The sequence below is a fragment of the Engystomops pustulosus genome, chromosome 3 (assembly GCF_040894005.1).
Source record: "Engystomops pustulosus chromosome 3, aEngPut4.maternal, whole genome shotgun sequence".
Taxonomy (NCBI): domain Eukaryota; kingdom Metazoa; phylum Chordata; class Amphibia; order Anura; family Leptodactylidae; genus Engystomops; species Engystomops pustulosus.
Window position 1 is genome coordinate 106216000 of NC_092413.1, and position 26895 is coordinate 106242894.

General features: G+C 42.7%; 2 protein-coding genes across 2 annotated transcripts in view; one reads left to right on the forward strand and one right to left on the reverse strand.

Annotated features, from left to right (window-relative positions):
* Positions 1 to 483: 483 nt before the first annotated feature.
* On the reverse strand, positions 484 to 12265 carry CALHM4 (calcium homeostasis modulator family member 4). The gene is made up of 2 exons (XM_072139543.1): positions 11628 to 12265; positions 484 to 1157 (listed from the first exon to the last, which is right to left on the reverse strand). Exons 1-2 carry the CDS (start codon positions 12186 to 12188, stop codon positions 735 to 737), a joined length of 984 nt encoding a protein of 327 aa, XP_071995644.1. The 5' UTR covers positions 12189 to 12265; the 3' UTR covers positions 484 to 734.
* Positions 12266 to 22692: 10427 nt separating this feature from the next.
* The window catches only part of TRAPPC3L (trafficking protein particle complex subunit 3L), a 51931-nt gene continuing 47728 nt past the window's right edge, over positions 22693 to 26895 (forward strand). The window contains exon 1 of the mRNA XM_072141736.1: positions 22693 to 22870. Coding sequence (XP_071997837.1) covers positions 22829 to 22870 — 42 coding nt within the window. The 5' untranslated portion in view covers positions 22693 to 22828. The remainder of the gene's footprint in view (positions 22871 to 26895) is intronic.

Genomic DNA, 26895 nt, shown 5'->3' on the forward strand with positions numbered 1-26895 from the left:
ATTTAAAGGTATAGAGTGCTGGCTATTATTTTGGTAAGTAATAAAGGGACACTGTCACCAGCGATTATGCCACTAAACTACCAGCACTCTCAGCAGTTTGAAATCAGTATGAAATATTATTTCTATTATTCCTTCTTTTTATTTTCTTCCATCTCTGCTGTGCTATCAATCCCATGATACTACAGCACAGACAGGGCCATCAATAGCAGCACTATGATTGTCTTCTCCATTCTGTGTATTTGGTCAGGAAGACTAAGCAGGTAGCCTTTCTATTTATCACCAGTAACTGTGATCAGTGTTTCTGCCCTCCTATGGAGAGCCTTTGTAGTAAAGTCTAGGTAATTAAAATACAGGAAGATCAGATGCCTTTAATGAATGGAAAATAATTTGTGAGATACTGACATAATTGAGAAATGATAGTTTTGGCTGGAGTGTCCCATTAAAGATTAATTACTTAAATTGTTGCATTCTTGCAGCAATGTATTGAGTTGGACAACCCCTTTAAATGACTTCAAGAAAGGGAATGGTGGACACATCTGTAAATAACATAACATAACCTGTTAAAAAACTTTTATTGCTGAAAGCCAACATTTTTAGTCCACTAGTCCACAGTCACAGTCCTGTCTGAAATTATTCAACTACAGCTGGACCCCCATCAGTGCAAATGTCCAGAACCCTTAACCACTTTGACTCACTGAGCCTTTATTTACTGAATGTAATAAGCAAAATGGATTTTAAGAAGGCCCAACTGGAAGAGTTGTGTCCGTGGGTACTTGTCCTACATTAATAGAAATAACTTTTCCATCAGTTGGTTCCTCATCGGCCCATGCATGAAGAAGACTGTAATGGCAATAGTCCAGATTGACTACCTTTAAGAGGTCAAGGCCGGAGATTGTTTTCCAATCATTACGTGAAGGGATGCGAATTTCAGAAATGTTTTTACTGCCAGGTGAGAACCCAAAGAATTTCTTGATGTTTTGCATTGCGTAAACTTTTGAGTGCTGATCTGCGGCTTGCTCAAACAAGGTTTGTTCATTGTTGACATAGCTGGTCCAGTACCTCAAATGAAGGTAAGTGAGAGGAGAACAGCACCTTGCGACACACAGGATTAGGAAGAAAATGACAGCCACAAGTGCTATCAGAAGCCATCCACTGACCTGTAAAACACCAAAGTCATTAATAAGAAAAAACCTGGAAACAATAAATATTAAATAAATAAGCACACAAAAAGTTAAATGACAAAGAAGAGTCTTAAATTATTAACTTATCCATTACTATAAGTTGGCTATACAAATTTGTCAAAAGATGTCTGAACCTTATGACCTGCTGAACATCTTCCGTTCCCTTGCACATTGCTCCAACAAATAGTGGATAATTGCCGCCATTTAAAAGTAAAATTTGGAGTAGATTGAAAACCGCCTTCATATTAGGAAACATAGTCATAGTTCACAGTATACAAGCTACAGGGTGTTGTAACCTCTGCTGACAGTAGACAAGATCTTATTAAAGTTATGTAAAACGTGTGGAAGGAATTAATGCATGCAATGCCTACACAGGAACCGTCATATCCTGAAATGATAAACGGCATCTTAATGTCTTTCAGACCATTTTGTGATTGGGTTCACACTCTGCGTCACTGCAATTATCAGTGATTCTTTGGTTCACATTAGAGGTCATGGGTGTGTCAAAGTCATACCAACGGATTGATATGGATATTGCATTTTCTGACATATTACCCCACCTTACAATTGTTTAGAGAAGGAAAACTTGGGTTGGGTTCAAAATGTAACTTATTGTCTTTGAATTTCTTTAATTTGCAACCTAATTTAAAGGCATAGTCAACACTCTTTTCATTAATTATACATATCGATTTACAGTTCTGAAGGCGAACAGATCACAGCATGGAAAAATAAGATAGATCACACCTTAACACTTTGCTTTGAACTTAGACATTAAGAAGCAGATTTAGCCAACAATGTCAATATGTCATTTCTCTGTGCTCTAAATACATTTTTTTTCATCAACCTTATTAGGACATATACACATCATAGAGGTGAGTCCTCTGCTCAGGACAATCTACATTATCCATAGTACAGACTCTCTGCTCATGACCCTGTACAATAGCCTCTCTCTCTCTCTCTATGCACAGGACCCTCTAAATTAGCAATTGAACACTCTCTCTGCTTAGGACTCTCTTAATTAGTCATAGTGGAGTTTATCTCCATTCACGACACTCTAGGGTAAAATGGCACCACAATATGCCAATCTTTTCATGGCTAAACTAGAGAGTTATTTTCTGTCCACCAGCAGCACGAGACCTCTGGCCTACTATCAGTTCATTGATGACATCCTAATTATCTGCACTCATCCTGAACATCACCTAAAGAAGTTTCATGAACATTTCAATATTTTATCCCACCATCAATCTCACTCTTAACCATTAATTTACCCAAATTCATTTTCTGGTTATGGTCATCAAAATACAGAACAATCAGATTGTTGACCGCCCAGCATACCTCAGATGTCACACTTTCCATCCCAAACACATTAAAACTAAATTGTATATGGTCAGGTAATAAGTAACAACCACATATGCTTCACTGCCAAAGACAAACACCTTATTAACCTTCAAAAAACAATTTAAAATCAGGGATATCATCCAAGCACTGCTGGAAATCAAATTGCCATTTGTGTATAAATATGTGTTCTATTCAGATGTAGTCTTATACCATGCTTGATGAAAAGACCTCAGTAGTCTCAAAAGCTTGCAATTGTTAGTAATTGTCACCTTTTTTTTTAATAACCAATAAAAAGTATAATCAACTGAGGACTCTCATCTTCATTAGCCATAGTAGATTTTTGCTGCATGGGACCCTTTTCATTACTCTATATTAGGGATAATAGAGTCTCCGGTCTCTCTGCTAACCCGTAAATCAGCCATTGTAGAATCTCTATTTCTGCTCAGGACCCCTACATTAGCCGCAGTAGAGTATCTCTCTCTGCTCAGGATACTCTACATTAGCCATAGTAGAGTCTTTCTTCTCAGGACCCTCTTCGATAATCATAGTAGAGTATCTCTCTGCTGATATTATATTAGCCTTTCTAGAGTCTCTCTCAGCTCAGGACCCTCTACATTAGGCAGAGCAGAGTCTCCTTTTCTCTGCTCTGGATCCACAACTTTAGCCATAATAGAGTCTCTCTCTCTGGACAGGACCCTATACATAAGCCATAGAAGAGACACTTTCTCCGTTCAGGACCCTCTATATTAGTCATGATGGAGTTTCTCTCCACTCAGGACCCTCGACATTAGCCATAGCAGAGTCCCTCTCTGCTCAGCATCCACTAGATTAGCCATAGTAGAGATTTTCTCTGCTCAGGATTCACTACATTAGCCATAGTAGAGACTATGGTCCACATTTATTACAGTGTTTGCACCAGTTTTCTGTCTGACTTTGCATGTTCTTTTTAGTGCATACTCCTTGCACATGTATTTAAAAAGTGTCTGCGACAGCACTATACTCAATGCGACACAAAATTCAGCATGTAAATGGGCTTTCTAGTGCAGAGTCTGGCAGAATTGTGTTGCACACTCTGGCCCACAATTAGCAAAAACAGTTTCTCTGCTCAGAAACCTCTACTCGTAGAGTCTCTCGCTGCTTAGGACCCTTTGCATTAGCATTAGTGGATTCTCTCCCTTTTGACTGTCTCATTTTGACAGGGTGTCCCCTTTACACAGATATTTTTATATAGTATACATATATAGTTCTTGGGAGTTGCAGATGTGATAAAAATCTTGAGATCGTCGCTTCCCCGAACTTCATCAGGGGTGGCAATCGGTTGCCATGACAGCCTTGGGTCTTTCATATAGTGTGTGGGGGACTATTATCGCCACAACTCCCAATATGTGCAACTAGAAAAAGGAAAAGTGGGGAATTGTGGGGAGTTGGCTATGAATACAAAAACGTGTGCTAACAAACGAATAGCTTCTTTATTAAATTACTCAAGAGATATACATTTAAAAACATTTAAAAGCACATAATATATGTGCAGGTACAGGTGCATGTTTCATGCTGACATTGGCCTACCCCTAAATGAGTATGTGAAATCTGATTACTAAAGTGCCTGTTCAGTGCAAGGTATGTGCAAATAGCAAACCCAGGTATATAGTGCCTGCATACAGATCCAGCAACAAATGATAAAGGACAAGTGTCCAACAGCAGTAATCAGAAAAGATATCACCAATCTCGTTGGGGGTAGGAAACTGGCACCCACATTTGGAATTTTTTTCCAGCTTCCCAGATTTTTGAAGGTGAAGAGCCAGAAATGAGCAAAAAAAACCCTACGTCCTTAAGGGGTTAAAGAAAGTTACAATGTTTATTTTTCTCTAAAACTAGCACTGACTTTTTAGCTAAAGCACAGGAGGAAATAAAGCCTCCTGGGGTAAAATGAAGAGTGGATCTGGGTCTGGAACAGGAAGCAGCACTGCTAATCTATCTACAGAGTAGTCATTGAGTGACAAGTTTACAGCCGTTAGGAGGGCAGTAATGAAAATAAATGATTCAGCCTCTATCTAACATCACAGACAGTTAACTCCCCAACTTCCATCCATGGGAAACGTGTGGCAAGCCAAGCTGACCCTGTCATCAACTGATACCAGGTATGCTGCACGAGATTCATATAAGAGTCTGATGCTGGGTGATGTATCTGTTTTAATACAAGACTGTCTAGTCATACTTCGCACCTCCTTTATTGGCCCTGTTATGTCAGGCATGAATCTCCCCCATGTTTTTCTTATTGGGTCACGTATTAAACAGAGACAGGACCAGTGCGAATATAGAATTACATTATCATAAAAGACTTCCAATCATTTCTTTCAACAGTTACCTTCTGCTTGCTTTTCAGAGATATAATAAGTTAAGTGATTGATGAATGCCAATTTAGGGTCTGATGAGTTATGTTATCACTCTTAGTGGGGAATAGAGCCCTCTTCACATATAGGGGGTCATTTATTAAGGGCCCGATTCGCGTTTTCCCGACGTGTTACCCGAATATTTCCGTTTTGCGCCGCTTGTACTTAAATTGCCCCGGGATTTTGGCGCACGCGATCGGATTGTGGCGCATCGGCGCTGGCATGCGCGCGACGGAAATCGGGGGGCGTGGCCGAACGAAAACCCGACGTATTCGGAAAAACCGCCGCATTTAAAAACCGAAAATGTGTCGCATAAGGACCGCTTACCTTCACCTGGTCCAGCTCGGTGCATTCCGGCGCGATGAGTTTACTTTCAGCGCAGCAGCGCCACCTGGTGGACGGCGGAAGAACTACCTTATTAAATCCCGGCCGGACCCGAATCCAGAGCGGAGAAGCCGCCGCTGGAACGCGAATGGACCGGGTAAGTAAATTTGCCCCATAGTATACAGTATATAAAATAGAGCTATGGTACATCTACAATAAAGTTTTATCCTCACTATTAATCAATGTTGATTTCTGAGTCTGGAAAAGAGTACATATGTATTTAAACATTTGCCATCTATGACAGTTCCCCCTTACTGATAGTAGACATATGGTCACATTGATTTCCACTGGGCATGGTTGCAATGTCACCTAGAATTTAAAGCTTCATGTACTTTGTATAAGATAGTACTTGTCTGAAATCCTTGGCCTGGGTTGGGTTCGTACATATTATTGTACCTATTTGACTGCAGTAAAAACAGTGACTCATCAATGAGGTAAGGCACCTCAGGCATTACAAATAATAGTCCTATATGCAGATTAGTAACAGGATACACAGGAAATAAGGGACTTGCTCAAGAAAGCAAATATCTCCCATGACCCATGATCAATCCTCTTATTGAAGTAATGTACAATTTTTGAACAACTCTGTCCATCTTCCTCTACTCTGGCAAAGTCCAACTTTTTGGAGCAAATATTCATTTAAAAATGTCCCAGAGTATGAATGAAGTAACAGCATACATGCTCCAGGTAAACTATTTAGCACAGTCAGAAGAGAAGACTTATTTTAATACTAATCACATACTAGATATCTTACCTCCATGAATAGAATAAGGAGCCGCAAGAAATACTGTTCAATGGGAAATGAATATATCATATGTTTTAGTACATTTTGCCCACAGGAATAGCCTCTATGCATGCACAGGTAGCTATTAAGCCGCTAAGTGACCTTGTCTAACAACAAGTGAGCATGGTGCTACAAGCTGCCAGTTCATTCTACCTCTGCATTTTATCAAGGAAGAAAGCTATCCCTTACCCTACATTGACAATATTAAAGGAAACCTACCATTTGATTTGATGCATTATGAAGCAAACATACCTTGAGAATGCTGTAGCTACACTGATGCAGGATAATATCTTGGTTAATCCCTGAGCTGAGTGGTTTTGCTGAAAAAACAATTTAAACATTCAGGATCTTGAGAAAGCTGGGTCAGGCTGGCTGCCTAGATCAACAGATTAGACACCAAGCTTGTAATTACAAATGGAGGTTAGTCAAGCATGACTAATCAAGCTGAGCTAGATCACTCATACATAGCAGCTGGGGGATGATGCAGCAATTAATTATAATGCCTTCAGGCACAACCCAGGGATTACATCATCCTCTCCTTCAGAGAATAACTCACGTGCTAGGAGAAGTGCTGAAGCAGCCATACAAGTGTCAGAGCTTCATTATTATAATGTTATACACTCACCGGCCACTTTATTAGTTACACCATGCTAGTAATGGGTTGGACCCCCTTTTGCCTTCAGAACTGCCTCAATTCTCCGTGGCATAGATTCAACAAGGTGCTGGAAGCATTCCTCAGAGATTTTGGTCCATATTGACATGATGGCATCACACAGTTGCCGCAGATTTGTCGGCTGCACATCCATGATGCGAATCTCCCGTTCCACCACACCCCAAAGATGCTCTATTGGATTGAGATCTGGTGACTGTGGAGGCCATTTGAGTACAGTGAACTCATTGTCATGTTCAAGAAACCAGTCTGAGATGATTCCTGCTTTATGACATGGCGCATTATCCTGCTGAAAGTAGCCATCAGATGTTGGGTACATTGTGGTCATAAAGGGATGGACACGGTCAGCAACAATACTCAGGTAGGCTGTGGCGTTGCAACGATGCTCAATTGGTACCAAGGGGCCCAAAGAGTGCCAAGAAAATATTCCCCACACCATGACACCATCACCACCAGCCTGAACCGTTGATACAAGGCAGGATGGATCCATGCTTTCATGTTGTTGACGCCAAATTCTGACCCTACCATCCGAATGTCGCAGCAGAAATCGAGACTCATCAGACCAGGCAACGTTTTTCCAATCTTCTACTGTCCAATTTCGATGAGCTTGTGCAAATTGTAGCCTCAGTTTCCTGTTCTTAGCTGAAAGGAGTGGCACCCGGTGTGGTCTTCTGCTGCTGTAGCCTATCTGTCTCAAAGTTCGACTTACTGTGCATTCAGAGATGCTCTCCTGCCTACCTTGGTTGTAACGGGTGGCGATTTGAGTCACTGTTGCCTTTCTATCAGCTTGAACCACTCTGCCCATTCTCCTCTGACCTCTGGCACCAACAAGTCATTTCCGCCCACAGAACTGCCGCTCAATGGATGTTTTTTCTTTTTCGGACCATTCTCTGTAAACCCTAGAGATGGTTGTGCGTGAAAATCCCAGTAGGTCAGTAGTTTCTGAAATACTCAGACCAGCTTTCTGGCACCAACAACCATGACACGTTCAAAGGCACTCAAATCACCTTTCTTCCCCTTACTGATGCTTGGTTTGAACTGCAGGAGATTGTCTTGACCATGTCTACATGCCTAAATGCACTGAGTTGCCGCTATGTGATTAGAAATTAAGTCTTAACGAGCAGTTGGCAGGTGTACCTAATAAAGTGGCCGGTGAGTGTATGTGTTTTATCAGCAAAACCACTCAGCAGAGGGATTAAAGAGAACCCGTTAGGCAAAATAACCCCCTAAACTAAATATATTTTGCCATTAGAAAGCATTGCCTCTATCCCTTCATTATCCCTCTACATGCCTGTAAACCTAAGCAATGAGGTCCTAAGGCTGTATGCAAATGACCTGTGAAATGTCCAGTGAGTCATTATCATATTCAAGCTGTCCAGCTTATTCATGAGTGGGAGGCACAGCCACACCCCTTGTGCTTGACTGACAGCCTGTATAATGATGTGAGGCTGTATAATGATGTGCTTACTGGTGCTGCTGCCCACTGCAGCCTGTGTGTGTATAGGACAGATACAACAGCTCTAGGCAGCCATGTTATAGCAGAACATGTCAGATTCATGTGTAGCTGATGTCTGTGTCTCTGTGTATTGGGAGGATGTAGCATGTCAGCAGATGCACCATACACACCAGCAATGCTTTACTATACATTACACACAGACATGAGCAGGGGGAGAAGAGGGGGGGGGGGTAACAGGAGTGACATCACTGCCTCTGACCATGTGACCCGCCTCATTTGCATAATAAAGAAATTATGATTTTGCAATGATTAATGTATGAATTGACTTGATAAAGGTTGTGATGGGATCCTTGTGAGCTGCTCCAACAGGTAGTAGTGACAGCACAAGTGACAAAGACCTGATGACAGGTGTCCTTTAACCAAGATATGATCCTGCATCAGTGTAGCAATAGCATTCTCAAGGTATGTTTGCTTCATAAAGCATCAAATCAGATGGTAGGTTTCCTTTAAGAGTGATATACACATTAGATGTATGTTGACCAAAACTCTAGATTTTGGTGGGACAAGCCAAATATTTTCCACTCATGGCAGATGTCAAGGGAGATAAGAATAGGGTAAGTATATTTCAATAGCTTGTTCTTTTTGTTCAAGTCAAGAGAAGTTTCTGGCTGTGGTTATCCCCATTCAGATTATATGCATGCTCTGCTTAGTCAGGAATGCATGTATATAGAGAAATCGCATAAAATAGCTGTTCGAACAAATTTTGGGCCAATACGTATCTCCAGGACTTGACCGATTCTCTGGAATGCCCTTCCGCGGTCTATCAAACTAATACCCAACCCCCAATGCTTCAAATGTTCTCTTACAACTCATTCATTTATGCAGGCCTATTCCACTCACTAACTTCATACAACTTTCACTCTTTATTAACCAATTCTGGGTACTCCTCCTTCTGTTATCCGGAAAATGAAGTCCAACTGACTTTGGACTTTGTATCTAAGATGGTGGCTGATGGCTGGTTCAAGCAGCAGCATTTTTTTAGTTATTAAATTATTTTTATTCCATCCCCTTATAAAAATGGCTGGACCATTATACAAGCTTATACCTCTTTTGTCACCCCTCATAGACTTTAAGCTCTTGCAAGCAGGGCCCTCACTCCTATTGTTTCACATGACTGTTATTACTCTGTAATGTCTTATTTTATTTGTATGTTATTTGTATTTATTTGTATCCCCAGAATCTGTAAAGCGCTATGGAAATTGATTGTGCTATATAAATAAAGATTATTATCATTATTAGATATCTAGTGGGAGATTTATCAGTTGTGTTTGAGTTGCCCATGACAACAAATCAGAGCTCAGATATGATTTCCCAACTGTGTTTATAAAATTAAAGTTGAGCTCTGATTGGTTGCCCTAACCAACTAGAACAGTTCTGCTTTCAGACACTTCTGATAAACCTCCCCCTTAAAGGGAACCTGACACCTGGGACCTCATTTTCACTAAAGACAGGTTGCAGATGCCATCTCAGTGGCATTGAAAATATGCCTTTCAGCCTTCTCTTAGCATTTGCATTACAATATAATTGTGTTTTATAACTTTCCTGATTTCCTGACAAAATCCTCTGTTCAGTCCCAGGGGTTGGCTTTGGTTTGCATGCATTTCCAAAAACATCATGTGACTTGTATGAGCTGTACAGGAGCACAAAGGTGGGGGCTGAGACCTGAGTCACGGTTATTTTTTTAAAATGCATCCAAACCAAAGCCAACTCCTAAGACTAAACAAAGGATTTTTTCAGGTATCAAGGGAAGTTATAACACACAATTATACTGCAATAGAAGGCAGAAAGGCATATTTGCCATGCAGGTGTAATGGGCCTCTGCAACCTGTCTACTGAAAATAAGGTCCCTGGTGACAGGTTTTCCTTTTCACATATTGAATGTTTATAAAAAGGGATCAAGAGATTTACCTGAAAAATAATACTTTTCTTTCTAAAGGTGCCCCTAATAAAGCTTATTTTATCAACAGCTATCTGTCCCAGCTCCCCCATGGACTTGAATACTGGATTCAGCACAGTGGGGGTCATTTACTAAGGGCCCGAATCGCGTTTTCCCGACGTGTTACCCGAATATTTCCGATTTGCGCCGATTGTACCTGAATTGCCCCGGGATTGTGTCGCACGCGATTGGATTGTGGCGCATCGGCGCCGGCATGCGCGCGACGGAAATCGGGGGGCGTGGCCGAACGAAAACCCGACGTATTCGGAAAAACCGCCGCATTTAAAACCCGAAAAAGTGTCGCTTGGTGACCGCTTACCTTCACTTGATCCGAGGTGGTGAATTCCGGCGCGTGGAGATGATTTTCAGCGCAGCAGCGCCACCTGGTGGACGGCGGAGGAACTGCCTTCATGAATCCCGGCCGGACCCGAATCCAGAGCAGAGAACGCGCCGCTGGATCGCGAATGGGCCGGGTAAGTAAATTTGCCCCAGTGTGTATATACTATCAATACACAAGTGAAAAACTATTTCCTGACACCTCAGATTATTTGTTAAAGGGAACAAATGTTTGGGGAGAAGATTCTTTTGCCGGTTCCTCTTTTGCCCAAAATCATATGTGGGGCAAAGTGTTAGGAGGCACCAAACACATTAGCTGAACTATCTAAGTTTATTTCTTATATGTCTGAGCGTCTTAATGCTGGTGGTTTTAGTATAAAACAGGGCAGGGGGCATTACCACTGCTATTACACAAACCATGTGCACAACCTATTTAGATCAATTATGTTTTTATTAATTTGTTGCTGATCTATATTTGTGTTTGCCTAGTACAAATAAAGTAAAACTCTTAAGGTTAAAGGGGTTGCCCGGTTTCAGTAAATAAATGTTATTGCTTTTATAATGAAATGTAATGCAATATTTGAATATACTTTCTGTATCAGGTCCTAATTGTTTTATATACCTCTGCTTCCTGTCATTTAAAAGATTTATTGTTTACTTCAATTGGATAGAAATCTGTCCATGATCATGTGATGTCACATAGGTTAGAGTCACAGAGAGAAATCAGAGCTATGTGTTACAAAGAGCCTTGCACCTGTGTGACATCACATGATCATGGACAGATTTTTATCCACAGGAAGTAAATAATGAAGCTTCCTATAAGATGACAGCAAGTAGAGAACTAGAAATCCATGAGGAATTGATACAGAAAGTATATTGGAATATTGTATAACTTTTCATTCAATTTATATGCAGAAAGAGAACAGCCCCTTTAAGCAACACATTCAGCTTTGCTACATCTGTAATTGCACACAAACTGTCTTCCTATTTATGAATATTTCCCAACTTCTGTAATGTTATGTCATATTCCCTGCAAACCCTTACATTTCCATTCACACCACAAACCTGTTGGCATTAAAAACCTGGCATTACCTGTGATTGGTACTTGAGCTCCAGTAACACTTCTTCTCGGACTCTGGAGAAATTGCTTGGTACCAGCTGGGCACAGGGGAACTTTGCCAGTGTGAACTTCCTGGCATCAGCACTCATGTTCTTAAATATATCATAGTGATCCACAAAGGCAAATTCGCTTGCTGCACACGCATAGTAGGAGCCATTTAGTAGGGTGACTGCCAGCCAGGTGACTGGTGCTACCAGAGCCCTGCCAGTAATATTCCCCAGCACAAAGCAGATGAGTTTGTACTTCATGAGGAGGCTCTGTCTGCTTCTCTCCTGGATGCTGAAATCATAGGTTGAGCCTGTAAATAGTCTCCATGTGTTATCATTGAATACAAAGCCCACAATGAGCAGGATCAAGGCTGGTACTCCCAGGAATGCCAATCCATATCTTAGATTTTCTGTGGGGCTACATGGGCAGCTAAAAGCGAAGAAGGAGAAGAGCTGCTGCCCTCCCACTGTCAGCAAGGCCACTATAGCATTGAAGATGATGGATTCTTTGCTTTTGAGGAAAGCTATAAGAGAAGCTAAAGACATGTTTGCAGTTTTCTGTGCACTCCTCTGCCGGGTGTCCCAGTGATATGTGATCTGTCTGGCTTCTCTGGGTGTGCCCAGTACACGTCCTGCCTTCCAAACCACCCCCAATTCCTGTACTTATTGTGTATGGGAACAGTGTATCAGCCTGTGTAATTGTATACTAAATACAGCTATTTACTAACTACACCCACCCCCTCCTCCCCCATTCACTGAAGATACCCATATCTATCCTGTGCAATAAGTCCTTCTTGGGGCGGACTGCAGCACAGATATTTTACAACTTTCAGGAAAGTAGCCCTACTGCCAAAGCAACCAGAGAGCAACTGCTGTTTTACATTGTCAAGCAGGGTCCTTGTTTGCAGCGCAGCTACAGGTATCTGCACACGCAGTGTAAGGAGGATCTGTACACATTGGGGGTCATTTATTAAGGGCCCGATTCGCGTTTTCCCGACGTGTTACCCGAATATTTCCGTTTTGCGCCGCTTGTACTTAAATTGCCCCGGGATTTTGGCGCACGCGATCGGATTGTGGCGCATCGGCGCTGGCATGCGCGCGACGGAAATCGGGGGGCGTGGCCGAACGAAAACCCGACGTATTCGGAAAAACCGCCGCATTTAAAAACCGAAAAAGTGTCGCATAAGGACCGCTTACCTTCACCTGGTCCGAGGTGGTGAATTCCGGCGCGATGAGTTTACTTCCAGCGCAGCAGCGCCACCTGGTGGACGGCGGAAGAACTACCTTATTAAATCCCGGCCGGACCCGAATCCAGAGCGGAGAAGCCGCCGCTGGAACGCGAATGGACCGGGTAAGTAAATTTGCCCCATTGCGTATTACGTGCATTAAATCTGCAGCGTAATAAGATTGTACATTGTTGTGTACGGGATTTTTGATCATCCCATGTACACATTTCAGAAAATGCCCCCCTGCAGCAAAATTCAGATATCTTATGCATCAGATTTTTGCTGGTTTTTGATGCATTCGTAATGGCTGCAGACTCACTACTGAGGCCATTAAGCTGCATGGGTAGATACCCTAATGGCTTCTGGATTGACCCAAACATGAAGTATGAAGCCATTATGTATGCATAAGAAACTGGACAAAACCAGCATTGCGAAAGTTGATGATCTGCAATCTAGAATACAATAATACAGACGATCCCCTACTTAAGAACACCCAACTTACAGACAACCCCTAGTTACAAACGGACCTCTGGATGTTGGTAATTTACTGCACTTTAGCCCTAGGCTACAATAAAAAGCTATAACAGTAAAGGTGTCTGCAATTAAAGGAAACCTACCTCTATGGATCTACCTATAAAGGTAGATCTGGTGGTAGGTGCATCCAATATATGTTAGGATAGCCATACACTACAATGCTATCATATTATGCTGCACATTTAATGCACTTAGGTTGCATGTGCAGATACCTGTAGCTGCGCGGCAAACCAAAACCTTGCTTCACATTGTAAAATGGCAGTTGATCTCTCTCTCTAATCTTTAATCAGGGTAATATGCAAATTTTCTAAAGAGGCTACTGGGGCGTGGAGAAGCTGGAGCTAAGACTACACCGCGCGGCTACTCCACACCCCAGTAACCTCTTTGATCCTCCTACACAGACACCTTCAGCGCAGCTACAAGGAGCTGCTCACATTCATCCGCGAAGCCAGAGTTCTGCTAATGTGCAGTAGCTCCGGCTTTGGAGCCAAGATGGCCCAGCCACGGGCCTGTGTTCTGCGCATGTGCAGAACTCCGGCTTCACGGATGAGTGCACCAGATCTGAAGATGGGTAGGAGGATCAAAGAGGCTACTGGAGCGAAGAATAGCCGCGCCGTGTAGCCTCAGCTCGGGCTACTCCACGCCACAGTAGCCTCTATAGAAAAACTGCATATTACCCTGATTAAAGATTAGAAAAGATTGAGGGGAGTAAATGATTAGCCCTAAAAAAGTTATCCACACATATGTTAGATGCACCTACCACCAGATCTACCTAAATAGGTAGATCCATAGTGGTAGGTTTCCTTTAAGCTTTATTATTAATCCTGTTTCTTATGACAATCCAAAATTTTTAAAATCCAATTGTCACAGAGACCAAAAAGAATTTGCCTGGAGTTACAATTATAAAATATACAGTTCAGACTTACATATAGATTCGACTTAAGAACAAACCTACAGAACCTATCTTGTACGTAACTGCCTGTACTTTATTACACTGCGGATATACCACACAGAAATGCGAATTGGCAAATTCGTGCCAGCATGTCCTGTCATCTACAATTAGTTTTTAGTTTTAAGGGCCCACTCATAGGTCCACCTGTAATATAAACGAGCCCATTCTGTGGAAATGGACATGTGTGCTGTCACATCCCATGGACCAAGCACAGTACACTGAATGGGAGTCCTTGCATCAAGGCAACAGTTTACGCAATATAGTACCACACTGTGTGAAAACATCTGAGATCAAGTAGGGGGCCACTTCATGCAGATTTGCTGTGCATTAAAAGTACCTTGGCCAATGTAAAAAAGAGTGCTTGTGCCAGGTAAAAAACAAGATCTGCTGACACGAAACTGCCACAGCTTTCTGGTCCTCATTCCTCAGATAAAATATTTGTCAGATTTTTTTTAATGTATATTTTGAGAAAAAATTATCCATTATTGTATCCTAACAGTCAGTAACAGGATCCTAAAATGACCAACAAACACAGAAACCTGTCACGGTTGCCCCGCAGCTCCAACTCACCTGTCCATGCTCCTTTTCCCAGTCCGACGGGCAGGTGCACAAGTCCCCACCTACTAGGGCGTGCACCGGCTTCTGAAGATTTACAGAGCCAGTCCACCATTGATTGGTGCTGGCTATTCCTGGGATTCCTCATAAGTCAGCCTCTCCCTGCACACCCTGCCGGATCTTTGCGCCTTGTGCCCTAGAGAAAGCTTTGTTCCTATGCCCTGTGCTGATATTGTGATTTCCTGTTGTGACCGAGCTTTCGTTATTTATTCTGATCCTGTGCTGCCTGTCCTGATCTCCTGCCTGTCCCCAATTATGATTCTGCTCAACGACTCTGTACCACACTTTGGACACCACCGCGGACAAAGTTACGCCTGTGGAATGACCTGGTGGTACCACACCGCAACAAGTCCAACCTGCTTTGCGGCAGGCTCTGGTGAAAGCCAGCTACATCACACTCCGGTCCCGGGTGTACGATTGGTCATTGGTTTGTGGTGGTTCAGTGGGTCTACTACCCCTGGAGCCTGAAAAAAACCTAAACCAAATATTAACTTCTTTGTGACATCGCTTTTAGATATAAATTTCTATGGCCTCAGCACATCAAACACCTTAAAGAACATCTATTACCAGATTGTAAACCAAGCACACTGACATACTGGTGTGCACCCCCTCTGGCAAGATCTGCTCTTCTTTCAGCTTCTTATGCCCTGGTTTTTAGGGGAAAAAAATGGCTTTTAAAAGTATGCAAATGAGCCTGACGGGCTCCAGGCTCCATAGGAGTTAATGGAACCTGAAGCAGCCTCAATTGTATAATTTTTAAAGCCCCTTTTTCTTAAAAACAGCAATATAAGATGCTAAAAGAAGAGCAGACCCTGCCAGAGGATGCACATACCAGTATGTCTGTATGGTTGGTTTACAATACTTGATCTGGTGATAGATGTCCTTTAAAGGGAACCTGTCACCAGGAGACCCATTTTTAGCACTCCCCCAGTCCCCACAGAGCATAGTACATACACTGCCAAAGTGTTTTTGTATAAAAAATTGGTTTTACAGAAAAAAAGATATGTTATATTGTACCTTTCATTAGCATCTGCTGGGTGACTAGGCAGTTGCCTTTTGGGAGGAGCTGGAAAGGAGCAGTCCCCCCCACCCTTGGGAAACATGTGACCATTTCAAATATATGAATAACTCCCCTCACTCGGGATTGGCTGTGATGGATGTTCCCAAGGGTGGGGGGGGGCTGCTCCTTTCCAGCTCCTCCCAAAAGGCAACTGCCTAGTCACACAGCAGATGCTAATGAAAGGTACAATATAACATATCTTTTTTCTGTAAAACCAATTTGTTATACAAAAACACTTTGGCAGTGTATGTACTATGCTCTGTGGGGACTGGGGGAGTGCTAAAAATGGGTCTCCTGGTGACAGGTTCCCTTTAATATCTGGACAATCATATCTTTCTATTATCTTATTTACACAGAAATAAGTATTTTGGACAATTTTTCAAGTTTTCCTATCTACAAAAAATGGAGAGGTCTGTCATTCAACTGCGAGATACAGAATCTAAAAAAATCCAGAAAATCCCATTGTATGATTTTTAAATAATCAGCATTTTATTGCATGATATCATTATTTGATACCATAGAAAGACAGAATGCAATATTTGGTACAGAAACAAATTACATCGGTATGACATTCCCTGTATTTCTTGACCAAGTTTGCACACACTGCAGCAGGGAATTTGGCCAAGTCCTCCATACCGATCTTCTCCAGACCTATTAGGTTTCGAGACTGTAGCTGGGCAACTTTGAGTTTCAGCTCCCTCCAAAGATTTCTGCTTGGGTTCAAGTCTGGAGACTGGCTAGACCACCACGACCTTGAAATGCTCCTTATGAGGCTGTTCCTTACTTGCCCAGCTGTGTATTTTGGGTCATTGACATACTGAAACACCCAACCACAGCCCATATTTAGTGCTCTTACTGAGGGATGGAGGTTTTTGTCCAAAATATTGTGATACATGGCCCCATCCTCCCTTCAATATGGTACAGTCTTCCTGTTCCCCGTAGAAAAAAAACACCCATAAAGTATGATGTTTTCACCCCCATGCTTCAAGTTTGGGATGGTGTTCTTAGAGTTGTACTCATCCTTCTTCTTCCTACAAACCCAGCAAGTGGAGTATATACTAAAAGGTTCTATTTCGGTCTCATCTGTCCACATGATCTTCTCCTGTGCCTTCTCTGGATCATCCACATGATCAGTGAGTAAAGTCAAATGGGCCTAGACATGTGCTAGCAGGTGGACCATGCAAATGTTGCATGATTTTAAACGATGGTGGTGTAATGTGTAACTAACAGTAATCTTTAGGGCAGCACGGTGGCTGAGTGGGTAGCACTTTTGCCTAGCCGCACTGGAGTCCTGAGTTCAAGTCCCACCCAGGTCAACATCTGAAAAGAGTTTGTATGTTCTCTCCATGTTTGCGTGGGTTTCCATCGGGTCCTCCGGTTCCCTCCCACACTCCAAAACATACTGGTATTTTGTTTAGATTGTGAGCCACATGGGGACAGGGACCAGTTTGGCATGCTTTGTGCAGCGCTGCGTAAGCTGCGTAATCTGTATTATAATCTTTGAGACTGTGTTCCCAGCTGGCTTCAGGCCATTGACCAGGTCCTCCTGTGTAGTTTTGGGCTGATTCCTGAACGTTCTCAGAATCATCCATACCCCACGAGGCGAGATCTTGCATGGAGCCCCAGACAGAGGAAAATTGATGGTCATCTAGTGTTTCTTGCATTGTCTAACAATTGTGCCAACTGTTGTCTTCTCACAAAGATGCTTATTGTCCTGTAGCTCATCCAAGCCTTGTGCAGGTCTACAATTTTGTCCCTGGTGTCCGAAGACAGCTCTTTGGTCTTGCCCATAGGGGAGAGGTTGGAGTGTGATTGAGTGAGTATGTGGACAGATGTCTTCTATACAGAAAATCTGTTCAAACAGGTACAATTAATATAGGTAATAAGTGCTGAGTGTGAGGGTTTGGTCACTCATTGCAGTTACAACTGCATCACAATCAGTTTTGAGGTAGGTTTAGATGCAGTTTCGTTAATTTAACAGGTGAAAGACATTTACTGAATGGGTGATTTGATTTTGAAGGGGAAACCTGTTCAACAAATGTCTTTCACCTGTTAAATGAACAAAACTGCACCTACCTCAAAGCTGATTGCTTTGCAGTTTTATCTGCAATGTGTGACCCTACCAGCATTGAGAGAGACAGAATTCTTGCTGGTTGGTTGGGGATCAAATACTTATTTCATGTAATAAAATGCTAATCATTTATTAAATGTGATTTTTGATATTTTTTTACATTCTGTCTCTCACAGTTTAAGTGTACCTACAATAAAAATTAAAAAGAGATGAAAGAAAAGCGATACAAGCACCACATGTGTGAAAGCAGTTTCTGGCTTAGTAAAGAAGTATGATTGGTAATCTGCTCACTTTTTCCGGTTGTACAAGCAGTACAACACGTAAAGTAGCTTAGGTATTGTAGTGGTCCTGGATTTGTTCCGGCTATAGAATTTGTCGTAGAACAGAGTAGTAAGTGTATGGCGATCTTCCAGGATATCTGCGGCGCCAATCACTCAGAATAATTCCTTTTCATAAACGAATATCTTTATTCATAGGCTGAACAATACGCGTTTCTAGCCTGAACCGGACTCTTCCTCAGTTATATACAGCATAAAATTACATTTTTTAATGTAATTTTATGCTGTATATAACTGAGGAAGACTCCACCATACATTTGCCGCATACAGCGCCGCAGATAGCCTGGAAGATAGCCATACATTTACAATAAAAATGACAGACCTCTCCATTTTTTTTTATGGGAAAACTTTCAAAATTTACCCCACTGTATCTCGATTTTGATAAAACTTTAATAATCCTAGAAGTAGGAAATTATTTTTTTGCCATAGTACAGATAAAATACATGAAAATACATGACATAAAAGACAAAAAAGTACACATGTACATATCTATTGAAAAAAAACTGTATAATAAATTACTGAAACCTTGAATAAGAAGAGACACAATCTCATTTAAAAAAAATGCATACACTTGTTCCAGCGAACAGTGAAGAGCTACAATCCACCATCGGCACTATTAAAGGGGTATTACCATGAAAGAAAATTCTCAAATTTCAATCCCCTAGTGATGTTAACACAATAAAGATATTTTTAACCCTTTACTTCACAATTTTACTCATTTGTATTGCTGTTTAGCTCATATCACTTCCTAGGCAGGTCAGTGCAAAATTCCAGGGTGTGGGAGGGGACTCTCTAAGCAGAAACATTATGATCCGTCTAGTTCTGTGAGCTGACAATTTGGTTAAATTATCAGGGTACATGGCTTATTTGCACTCTCATTTAGCTTCTGAACATACTAGTACTGATAACATAGAAAGAGAAATGAGACAGATCAGAGATGAGATGATGAGATCCATTAGATGCCTATTGCACACAATAACACAGTCAGCTCTCCTACAGCTCTCTGCTATTCCACAACACACTAGATTTCCTGTGCTTTCCTCCCCCGATAAAGAACTTATCTGTCTGGAGCTTGTAGCACTTCTCATGCTGCTACCTGCAGGTGTCTGTGAGCTCTGTCCTGGACTGCAGGGGGGCAGTTAATGACACCAACCTTATTTTTATCAAAAACCGTCATGCCAACCCTTACATTTTCCCAATTTCTGCGGTTCCCAATCAGCCCTTACTGACTCGAAACCTTGCAGTGAGACAAAAGTATCAGGAATCTGGTATGGTTTTTGGTGTTTTTTTAAATTAAAAGGGTGCATTGGGCATTTCACACCACTTACAGAAAACAAATTTGTTGAAGTGTAAGTTTAATATTTAACTTTAATAGTTTGTTAACATGTGCAAGGCCCTGCAAAGGCTGTATTTAAAGAGGACCTGTCAGGGACAGTTTAAGACAATAAACCACCCACAGGTCCTTAAAACTAGTTAGTTGGCTGTTACTTTTTGGCAGCATTTGGCTAAATACCACTTGGTATATACTCGAGTATAAGCCGACCCGAGTATAAGCCGAGACCCCTAATTTTACCACCAAAACTGGGAAAACCTATTGACTTGAGTATAAGCCGAGGGTGTAATATACAGCCAGCCCCAAGTGGTATACAGCCAGCCAGCCCCCCTAATGTATACAGCCAGCCTGCCCCTCTTATGTATACAGCCAGCCTGCCCCTCTAATGTATACAGCCAGCCTGCCCCTCTAATGTATACAGCCAGCCTGCCGCTCTAATGTATACAGCCAGCCTGTCCCTCTAATGTATACAGCCAGCCTGCCCCTCTAATGTATACAGCCAGCCTGCCCCCCTAATGTATACAGCCAGCCTGCCCCCCTAATGTATACAGCCAGCCTGCACCTCATGTATACAGCCTGCCCCTTCATGTATACAGCCTGCCCCTCAAATATACAGCCTGCCACCTCATGCCACTGACGACGTCACACCACCGCATCATAGTGAGCGCCAGCGGGGAGATCGCATGGACGCGACTCCCCCGGCAAAAGAAGAAAGAAGACAGCCGGCGCCGGGGATCGAGAGCCACTGCCGAGGATCGGAAGACGGCGCCGAGGATTGGGGGTGAGTATCGCCGGAAGGTGAGAACTAAGTTTATTTATTTGATGTCCTGAACTTTGGGAGCCGCCGGCAGGTATCGGGAGCCGCCGCCGGTGGATCCGGGCACCGGAGGGTGAGTATTAATTTTTTTTTTAATTGACTCGTGTACAAGCCGAGGCGAGGTTTTTCAGCACATTATTTGTGCTGAAAAACTCGGCTTATACACGAGTATATACGGTAAGTGTTGACCATCTTCTTTCGGCTACATCCGCTACATGGGGGGGCATATTCTATATTTCTACTATAAAGTTACTCAGGGCAGAAATAAAAACCACTTTATAACTCTGAGAAGGTGGCAGACACGTGAGTTATAGGAGTCTATTATCAGTATATCTGATGGTAAATGTCCTTTAACATAAACCCCTTGCTGCACCTTAAAGTTCCCCAAAGTTATGTTGAAGAAGCTCAATTCACCCCTGTTCCCTTAGAATTGATCTAAAAATAAATAAAATCATAAACATGTTAGGAATTGTCGTGTCCCAAAATGCCTCATTATTCCAATATAAAAACAGTTATGAACCGTAGTACCCATATGCTACTTTTAGCTCTTTTCCAACACAAAATTTTTTAATAAAAAATGATCAAAAAGTTGTACAGTCCCCATGCGGCAATTAATAAAATGATAAAACTAATACTCACCTCCCATGCTGCTGCAATAAACAATACTATGGACTCTTCTGTCAGATCCACGGCTCTGTACAGGGAAGCTGATGGCATGTGATCACATAATCACACACCATCTGGATCCTCCAGAATGTACAGAACCATGCAAATAAAGGGGTCTGTTCTGCGCCACTCTGCATATCAATGGTATCTGAGTCTTAAAGACACAGATGTAATTCATATGTACATACCGTATTTTTCGGCCTATAAGGCGCACCTCTAATAAATGCCTGCTAAGACATCTAGGATTATATATAAGGCGCACTGGAGTATAAGGCGCAGGATCAAATGCAGTGCCTAAAAATGACCAGCAGGTGGCCTGCAGACCTGTGCACAGTTCAAGCCAGCTACACTTCCCGGGAAACTTGTCTTCAGCATGTCAGAGAGCTCCGATCTGAGAGGTATGGCTGCTGGGGGTAAATGCAGGGTGATGCAGCAGGGATTAAGCGTCTCCCTCTGCCCCTTCTCCTTCCCTCCCCAGGCAGGGTGTTATTCCTGTGGGGTTCCCTGTGGCTCCTTCTCTTTCCCCTGTTACAGGCTGTCAGGTATGGGGGATTTCTTACTAGTGATGATGATGATTGCCTCGTGGTCGGCACTATGGCAGCTCCGGTCTCTCCGTGCTAGGGGAGGGCAGGATGGGCACAATGTTAGTTGTGGTGCCAGGGCACTTCAGGAGCCAGGGACCCTGTATACTGTGTGGGAAGGTGCAGGACATTTCTGGCGATGGAGCTATTAAACACTGGTAAATGTACAGTACATCTTGTCTGTAGTACATTTCTGTATAAGTTCATATATAAGGCGCACCGGCCTATAAGACGCACCTTTGAGTTCTGAGAAAATGAAAGGATTTTTGGTGAGCCTTATAGGCCGAAAAAAACTCATGGTGGGGGATTTGGACGGGTACAAAAGGGAACTCTGCCACCGCCTCAGGACTCAGCCGGATTTTTAATCCCCCTAATGGCTGACACAACCTTGCTCCTACCCTTGTTTGTCCTGTGTATATGCTCTCCTCCCTATTTGTACATTATAAGATCACTGCTGGTGAAAAACCACCAAAACCAAATTTGTTGTTTTTAACTCTCATTTTTATTTGTGTTTTTATTGATTGAATCTGTAAAACCTTTTATCATTAATAAAGATCAAAATTGGCATCATTGTATTTTAACTGAACAAAGACATCTATTTTTGTAAGCATCAACATCACCGTCATTGTCCTTTGTAATTTATTTTCAGAGTCCATTAAAGCTTTAGTTTCCTAACAACGTATCATAAAATAGCTGCAGGAAAGTGAATACTTAGGGATAATTTCGCATTTTTTTCCTTTTACCTAAATGGAACAGACACATTATTTAATCTGAGTCAGGCTATTGTGCTTTCAGACCTTCATGCTGGTAATCAATTTGCTTTCCAGTGCTAAATGCATGTACATTGTAGGAGGAGCAGCAGAGTGTACAACATCACTAGAGACAAGGCAAAACACAAGATCAATGCAATGAACAAAAAACAAGCAGAGAATACAGACAAAGTACCACTGAGACCAGTTATCACCGTCATCATCCTATTCCCAGATCGTGGAAATGGCAAGGTCATCAAACCGAAAGCAGGAAATCTTCAAAATAGTAAGGCTGTACACAGCTAGCATTCTATTACAAGGCTGTATACTTTGTTTTTGATGGTTTTAGCATTGTATGGGCAAGATTTTAGGGCACAGTCATGTTTTCTGTTTATTGCTGAGCTTGCGATATACTGTATATTCCAATTGGATAAATAGATCTTATTTGTTTTGTCTATATCTTTTAATTATTATCGGGTCCTTTTTCATGCCGAAAGTGGACTTTAGTGTAGACCATTTAGTTTTCATTTCATGTGGTTTATATTGGTATTTATTAGCATGCACCAAATCTCTTTAATTGCCTTAAGGTTTGTGGTGTATTTCTAAAAGGAAAAAAAGTCTAAGTTCTCATAAACCATTACATGTAATTCAGCAATGCATGCCTGCCTCAGAATATCATATAAATGAAATGTTTCTGCTTAATATTGCTTAATATTATATACAGATAATGATTAATTGGCTGCTGGTGGTATGAGATCTCATACCATTTATACCTGACCAACAAGTAAGAAGACTCCTTACTTAAAGGAAACCCACCATGAGGATTCTACTATTAAAAGAAGATCTGACGGAAAATTCCTCCTGCCTGTCTCTGCCCTAATCTGTAATTTAATAATCCTGGAACCTAACCTAACTTGTTAAAAATTTATTTTAGTAATATGTAAATTAACTTCAGAGGCTACTGGGGCGTAGAGTAGCCTTAGCTCCCAGTGCCTCACAGGCTACTCCACAGCCCAGTAGCCTCTGCAGTTAATTAATATGTTACTAAAATAAAGTTTATAACAAGTTAGGTTAGGTTCCAGGATTATTAAATTACAGATTAGGGCAGAGGAAGGGAGAAAGAACCTACCATTAGATCTACTTCTGATAGTAGATTCCTCCTTTAAAGGGGTTATGCCACAAAACAAATTACTTTGAAAAACTCTCAAAGAGGTAAAATAAAAAATTTAAAATACCTTTCTATTTGTTATTGTTATGCTTGCTCAGCCTCTATTCTGTTCCACACAGAAGCAGGGGTGGGAGGGGCCTAGCAGGGCACATGCACAACACTTATAGGGGCATTTATTTTACAACTCATTTGCCTCACCTCAGGGATACCTAACTGCATTTAGAGTCTCCTTCCACCTGCTGTGTTCAAATAGGATGAATAGGATTCATTAAACACTTGCGCATTATGTGCCAGCATTCGATGTAAACCCCACCCCCTGGATTTATTCTATAATCTGCACCTGAATAGGTGTAGCTTGTGCGCAGGTGCAGGGCATGGAGCACCCCATGTCAACCCACCTTGCCACCAGACATGCCTCCTTCACACCATCCATACCCACTTGGCTTGGAAGTGGCATAAAGGGGAAAATAATTGCAATTCTTGGCCATGTGCTGGGAATTGTGATTATTTCAAGGCTTGTATTCAAAGCCCCGTTGTGTATGAATTCATCCAAAAGGCTGTGTATTAGTAGATGTTATCAGCACAACAAATATAAGTACAACAAGCCCTACACACAGAGTACGCAGCGCTGCACAGAGCTTGCTAAATCTGTCCCTGTCCCCAATGGGGCTCACAATCTAATCAACCTACCAGTATGTTTTGGAGTGTGGGAGGAAACCAGAGGACCTGGAGAAAACCCACGCAAACACGGAGAGAACATACAAAGTCTTTGCAGATGTTAACCCAGGGACATGAACCCAGGTCTCCAGTGCTACAAGGCTGTAATGCTAACCACTGAGCCACTGTGCTGGCAGCTTTTGTGGAATCGTAGAATTGTGGAATAGCCAGCACCAGACTTCTCAGAGTAATTTAACCATGGAAGTGTAGTATTATCTGTTAAATTCCATCTTCTAAAAATCTTATATTGATAGATAAATACTTTTACACAGAAAAGCAGGAAACACTCGGATGTCCAATACAAATTAAAGGTAAAGTTTATTGAAGCATGACAAGTACACTGTTGTCACACTTGAATGAACTTTACCTTTAATTAGTGCTTCCTGCCTCTCTGCGTATATCCACTGAAGGCAATTCCAGAAGTCTGCTGAACACACAGAGATTCCTTGAACTTTATTTTTCTAGATAAATGTCACCACTGCTTCCTCTATTCATTGAGCACTGTGGGACACATTTATATATACTCCCCCCACCAGGTCTATCAGGAGGCTCCGGACTGCAAGACAGCAGTGTAGCATAGAGGGACAGTCAGTAGTTGAGATTACAGGAGGAGGACTGCAGGAGATTACAATAGTATAGCATGGAGGGTAAGTCAGTAGTGGAGATTACAGGAGGAGAACTGCAGGACAGCAGTGTAGCATCGAGGGGCAGTCAGTACTGTAGATTATAGGAGGAGGACTGCAGGAGAACAGTGTAGCATGGGGGGGCAATCAGTAGTGATGATTACAGGAGGAGGACTGCAGGAGAGCAGTGTAGCATGGGGGGTGACAGTCAGTAGTGATAATTACAGGAGGACTGCAGGACAACAGTGTAGCATAGAGAGACAGTCAGTAGTGGAAATTACAGGAGGAGGACTGCAGGAGATTACAGTAGTGTAGCATGTAGGGACAGTCAGTTGTAGAGATTACAGGAGGAGGACTAAAGGACAGCAGGGTAGCATGGAGGAACAGTCAGTAGTGGAGATTACAGGACTAGGACTGCAGGACAGCAGTGTAGCATGGGGGGACAGTCAGTAGTGATGATTAAAGGAGGACTGCAGGAGAGCAGTGTAGCATGGAGGGGCAGTCAGTAGTGGAGATTACAGGAGGACTTCAGGACAGCAGTGTAGCATGGAGGTACAGTCAGTAGTGATGATTACAGGAGGACTGCAGGACAGCAGTGTAGCATGGAGGGGCAGTTAGTAGTGGAGGTTACAGGAGGAGGACTGCAGGAGAGCAGTGTAGCATGGAGGAACAGTCAGTAGTGGAGATTACAGGACTAGGACTGCAGGACAGCAGTGTAGCATGGGGGGACAGTCAGTAGTGATGATTACAGGAGGACTTCAGGACAGCAATGTAGTATGGGGGGACAGTCAGTAGTGGAGATTACAGGAGGACTGCAGGACAGCAGTGTAGCATGGAGGGACAGTCAGTAGTGGAGATTACAGGAGGAGCACTGCAGGAGAGCAGTGTAGCATGGAGGGGCAGTCAGTAGTGGAGATTATAGGAGGAGGACTGCAGGAGAGCAGTGTAGCATGGGGGGCAATCCGTGGTGATGATTACAGGAGGAGGACTGCAGGAGAGCATTGTAGCATGGGGGGGACAGTCAGTAGTGGAGATTACAGGAGGAGGACTGCAGGAGAGCAGTGTAGCATGGGGGGACATTCAGTAGTGGAGACTTACAGGAGGACTGCAGAACAGCAGTGTAGCATGGGGGGACAGTCAGTAGTGGAGATTACAGGAGGAGGACTGCAGGACAGCAGTGTAGCATGGAGGGGCAGTCAGTAGTGGAGATTACAGGAGGAGGACTGCGGGAGAGCAGTGTAGCATGGGGGGACAGTCAGTAGTGGAGACTTACAGGAGGACTGCAGAACAGCAGTGTAGCATGGAGGGACAGTCAGTAGTGGAGACTTACAGGAGGACTGCAGAACAGCAGTGTAGCATGGAGGGACAGTCAGTAGTGGAGATTACAGGAGGAGGACTGCAGGACAGCAGTGTAGCATGGAGGGGCAGTCAGTAGTGGAGATTACAGGAGGAGGACTGCAGGACAGCAGTGTAGCATGGGGGGACAGTCATTAGTGGAGATTACAGGAGGAGGACTGCATGAGAGCAGTGTAGCATGGAGGGCAGTCAGTAGTGATGATTACAGGAGGAGGACTGCAGGAAAGCAGTGTAGCATGGGGGGACAGTCAGTAGTGGAGATTACAGGAGGAGGACTGCAGGACAGCGGTTAGCATGGAGGGGCAGTCAGTAGTGGAGATTACAGGAGGAGGATTGCAGGAGAGCAGTGTAGCATGGGGGGACAGTCAGTAGTGATGATTTCAGGAGAACTACAGGACAGCAGTGTAGCATGGAGGGACAGTCTGTAGTGGAGGTTACAGGAGGAGG